Here is a 4,940-nt window from a genome sequence, read left to right on the forward strand (position 1 = left end):
AAACATGACTTGCCATAATGATAATGGCTGTCAGAGCAAGCCCTGACTCACAGCATCCCCATTTTCAATTAAACCCATTGTGAAAGATGAGGCTCTTCCAGTTTGGTGGATGAGACAAGCCCCAGTCATAATAGATATGAAGTGGTTGCATATTAATATAAATGTATTATTGATTCATATACCTCCACATGTTCAATGAGCAATTGCTGAAATCAGTTCAGTCACACAGAGAGAGATAGAGTCCAAATGGCTACCAGCCAAGCACGGGGAAAAATAGATAACACGAGCGGAATTTGAGCATCATGCCCTGTCACTCTTAAGGATAATGAATGGATGGGGCAGTAATAAACAGAGTTGCTGTTTCAGTCTCCGCCTGATTATTACAGCATAGAACTACTGGTGTGTGAGGAGTGTGTGGTGGTGGCGATGGCGTTCCTAAGAGTTGACTAACAGAGATACCAAAGGGTTTTTTAAATGCTTAACTAAGTCATTATACAGAAGCCTACTCAGAAGTCTTGCATTATGTGGTAACACGGATTACAGTAAAGGGTATGGCTTTAAGCGATGTGTGTGCAAAACTATGTAGCCTACGGTCCTAAAAGTCTTTTTTTCCAGTGGTTGGTTTAACCTTTGCTCTTTAAGTAATTTAGTGGTGATAATCATATTATATGCCAACTCCATGAGTAAGTTTGTGCATTTTTAAACGTCAATACCTTTACCATAAACCTTCACGCAACAAAGTGGTGAAAGATTATTTTTCATCTGTCATTTTAACAGAGTCATCACTGATGCTAAAATACATCACACTGAAAAGCCTTCAGAGATAAGCATCAGTGCTGTAAATAATTGTATTTGCATACAGGGACCTAGTCATAAACATGTCAGTACGGTGAAATATGGATAGGCATTTCAAACTTTCTATTTAAATGTCATGAAATATGGCAACGAAAAAAATGTGTTCCCATTAAGGGATAATGCGGAGTATTTGGTGTCTAGTACACGAGGCTATCCATCATGTAGACAATAAAGGGAGTTTTTGCCTGACGTAGGAAATTTATGGTCGCCCTTCCGTGCCCTAATAACTCAAACGTGGTGTCAGGTTCCGACAGGCCTTGCCGAAAACAGCAACCCCGTTATCAATCAAAAGAAATCTCTTGCATATGTTAACTTTTCTCTGATCAGCATTGCACTTTATGGACGGAAAGGCGAATGTTGATCTGAAACCTTTTAACGATCTACTGACCTTGGCAATTGCATGAGAAACGACCCAAACGATTACGCATTCTTTGCTTTCATTATGGCACAAGTCGAATGTCAAACTGATTTTAATATCTCCTTGAATTTTCTGCTTTCTAATATTCAGTTGAATTTAACACTGAGCTAAAGTACCTCCACGATGGTGTACGTGAGTCTTCGGTGTGTAGGAACAATATCATCAAATAATATCAAATAAGTAGCCTTATTTAAGACATGGTTACTGTGTCTATCAAATCACTCAAATATCATAGCAATCTTAGAATATAACTAACCCTTAAATGACTGAAAAGGGCAGTCTGTTGTTATTTGGCTAAGTGCTTGGTGGTTGTACATTGGTTTACTGGTCCAGTGCATAGCCTACAGCTAGGTACTCTGCGCTGTTGTGCAATAATGTTTTCAATAAGAAAGTCTAGGAGTCAGCATCACGTAAACCGTCCACAAACCTAAAGCTCAAAAGGAATCTCCTCCCACTAACAGGAAAAACAGCCTCAAAACTTACGCCCATATCAAAAGGGAACGTCACATCCCCTTGACCCTCCAATCACCTCGAGGTTCATTTTGATTGGAAGGCGGCAAAGCCTTTAATCTCGGGACGAACGCTGCGCGTCTCTGAAGAACGCGAGTCATTCTACAACATCTCGAGACACGATTACTTGCTTACGGACCTGCTGCAAGAGTCGCAGAGCGATATGATGTAGTCTCAACTGTACATCTGCGTAACATGACTTGGTGTGGATTTTAAACGTTGTATTTGAGGACACAAGTTGTTTTTAACGTCGTTTGGCAGTTTTCCATTCAGGAAATATATGTGTTGTTAACTTTTTAATTATTTTCCTTTTCTTTCACAACAAATGCGTTTCCTTTCGTCTAAATGACAGTTGGGTCATGATTACATCGCCTTCGGTTTCTGTACTGAGAAATTGTTCAACCAACCCCATCTGGGAGAGCTTCGATAGAGCGAGAAACGTCTCTTCGAAAACAAATAAACCATTCGTGCATCCTGTGTCTCCGTCGGACCCTCAACGGCAGGCGAATCGAGTCCCCATCAAAATTCTGAAAATGCTGACGGCACGGGCTGGACACATCTTGCATCCTGAGTATCTGCAACCTTTACCATCTACTCCCGTGAGTCCTATTGAGGTAAGAATTTTAATACAGAAGGGCAAATATGCGTAACACTCAACTACGCACTTCGAGCTTGTAACCTATGTGTGCCTTGGGCGAATGCATAGTCCTAATGTTTCTATAGATATAATGGACCGTGTATAGCCTATGATGTTTATAACTAGCTGTTTATGTAAACTTCACAAAAAAATACCATGATGTGTTTAACTGCTTTGAGCGCACGTTATGTTATGCGCAATGCGGAGCGCACAGTAATAGTACAACCAAAATATTGACGTTGACATAATTCAACAAATGAAAGCATCTAATGCGCCCTTTCTGAACAAGTGGAATGACAACATATTGTGTTTTATTATTTTTTGCAGCTGGACGCCAAGAAAAGTCCCCTGGCTCTTTTAGCACAAACATGCTCTCAGATTGGTAAACCAGATCCACCGTCCTCGTCCAAGCTGTCGTCTGTAACAAATGGATCTAACGACAAAGATTCCAAATCCGGTCCGCTGAAAATGAGTGATATTGGAGCTGAAGATAAATCAAGCTTCAAGCCATACTCTAAATCCACGGAGAAGAAGGACTCGTCGTCGGGTGCTTCAGCTGGAGATAAAACAGGTTTCCGTGTGCCTAGCGCCACCTGCCAGCCGTTTACTCCTAGAACAGGGAGTCCGAATTCCTGTACCTCTGTCTCTCCTCTCCCGTCGGAGTGTAAATCGTCGGACAGGGAGGACAAAAAGGATTCTGATAGTAACAAGAATGGCATTTCCGAGGGCTCTGGGAACGGTGGTGCGAATCACAATAGGATAAGTGGTAGTGGTGCTAACGGGGAAGTAAACCAACAACCGGAGACTACAATTGGGTCAAAGCCCGTCACATCTGACACAACCTCTGTTTCGTCTGCCTCGTCTGCTCTTGGATCCGGACTAGTAGCTCCCGTGTCCCCTTACAGACCGGGTCACACCGTGTTCCCCCTCCCGCCTGCGGGTATGTCATACCCTGGAAGTCTAGCGGGGGCCTATGCGGGTTACCCGCAGCACTTTTTGCCTCCGGGGGTTTCCCTAGACCCAACAAAGTCGGGGAGTCAGCTGCTGAACGCGCAGTTCGCTGCGGCGTGCAGCAAAGCTGCGTCCAGTCCTCTGGCCGGGGCTTCTCCCCCATCAATAATGTCCGCCAGTTTGTGTAGAGATCCGTACTGTCTGAGTTACCATTGCGCAAGCCATTTATCCGGCGCCGGGGCCAACTCACACGAGTCAGCCGCTGCTGCAGCTTTGAAGTCTGGATACCCTCTCATGTACCCTTCACATCCCCTCCACGGCGTTCATTCCACGCCACCATCGTTTGCTGGACACCCATTATATCCCTACGGTTTTATACTGCCCAACGACCCCCAGCCACATGTTTGTAATTGGGTCTCGGCGAATGGACCCTGTGACAAACGGTTTTCCAGCTCCGAAGAACTTCTCAATCACTTGCGGACTCACACTGCCTTCGCCGGGACTGAGAAATTGATCTCAGGATATCCCAGCTCTTCGTCTCTGGCCAGTGCTGCGGCAGCGGCAATGGCATGTCATATGCACATACCCCCGACGGGGGCTCCCGGAGGCCCGGGAGCGCTGGCACTCAGGACCCCGCATCACGCACTCGGACTCAGCAGTCGTTACCACCCGTATTCTAAGAGCCCGCTGCCGAACGGGGCACCTGTACCTGTGCCCGCGGCCACTGGTCCCTATTACTCCCCTTATGCATTGTACGGGCAAAGACTAACTACAGCTCCAGGCCTTGGATATCAATAGAGACTGTCATGTTCAAAGTTTATAAAAAGATTTGAATTATATGCCTAAAGATTTTCTATATTGAATGTCCACGTCGGCATATGGTCGACGGGCCACTATTTATTTACGTTAGCTTCAAGCGATACAAAAAATAAAATGATGAACCCCAATCTGGAAGAGACTCAATGTTTTTAAAATCAGACAATGATCTCTTAAATTGCACCATGTTTTAGGGCTATTGCTTTTGTTTTAATCTTTTGTAGCAACCGTTTATAACTAATGCAGGTCTATGCAAGATGCATGTCGTATATTCAAGATAGCCTAAAATCAAATTCAGTCTCAATTTATTTTAAATTACACATATTGGAACGAGTCAAAAAATAGTGCTTTAGGAGAGCTTGGAGAAATTGCAAGGCTATTTTACACATATTAAACGTGTCATTAAATGTAATTGAATATTATAAACTACCCTTATTTCATCAGGGTATTTTATAAATTATATGGGTCTTGGTATCGAATTGGAACTGAAATCCTCTTAATATTTAGGGACCGAGAATCTCATTATTCCAAACAGAGATTGTCAGTGGGTTCTCGACTGTCAGGCCTGTCCCATAATGTCTGCATTAGCATGCATTATTGACATGGCAGTTGTCTGTGAAAAGGGGCCTTGCGTGTTTTTGTCTTCTTTAGCCTATTATATTCGTGTTATTCCCAAGTTTGAAACGCAATATATTTTCTCCCATGATAATTGAAGAAAAAGTACACCTGTGACTCAACTGTATGTATAGCCTA

General features: G+C 43.5%; 1 protein-coding gene across 1 annotated transcript; it reads left to right on the forward strand.

The window, feature by feature from the left end:
• Window positions 1–1,883: 1,883 nt before the first annotated feature.
• znf503 (zinc finger protein 503) lies at window positions 1,884–4,322 on the forward strand. The gene is made up of 2 exons (XM_048232451.1): window positions 1,884–2,397; window positions 2,748–4,322. The coding sequence occupies exons 1-2, from the start codon at window positions 2,143–2,145 to the stop codon at window positions 4,167–4,169; spliced, it is 1,677 nt and encodes a 558-aa protein (XP_048088408.1). The 5' UTR covers window positions 1,884–2,142; the 3' UTR covers window positions 4,170–4,322.
• The last annotated feature ends 618 nt before the right edge of the window (window positions 4,323–4,940 follow it).

This window comes from Alosa alosa, chromosome 22 (genome assembly GCF_017589495.1).
Source record: "Alosa alosa isolate M-15738 ecotype Scorff River chromosome 22, AALO_Geno_1.1, whole genome shotgun sequence".
Classification (NCBI taxonomy): domain Eukaryota; kingdom Metazoa; phylum Chordata; class Actinopteri; order Clupeiformes; family Clupeidae; genus Alosa; species Alosa alosa.

Bases quoted from the DNA above. Each gene is read 5' to 3' on its own strand.
- znf503 (XM_048232451.1), top strand. From the start codon at position 2,143: ATGATTACATCGCCTTCGGTTTCTGTACTGAGAAATTGTTCAACCAAC. The intron at 2,398-2,747 runs GTAAGAATTTTA...TATTTTTTGCAG, and splicing joins CTCCCGTGAGTCCTATTGAG to CTGGACGCCAAGAAAAGTCC.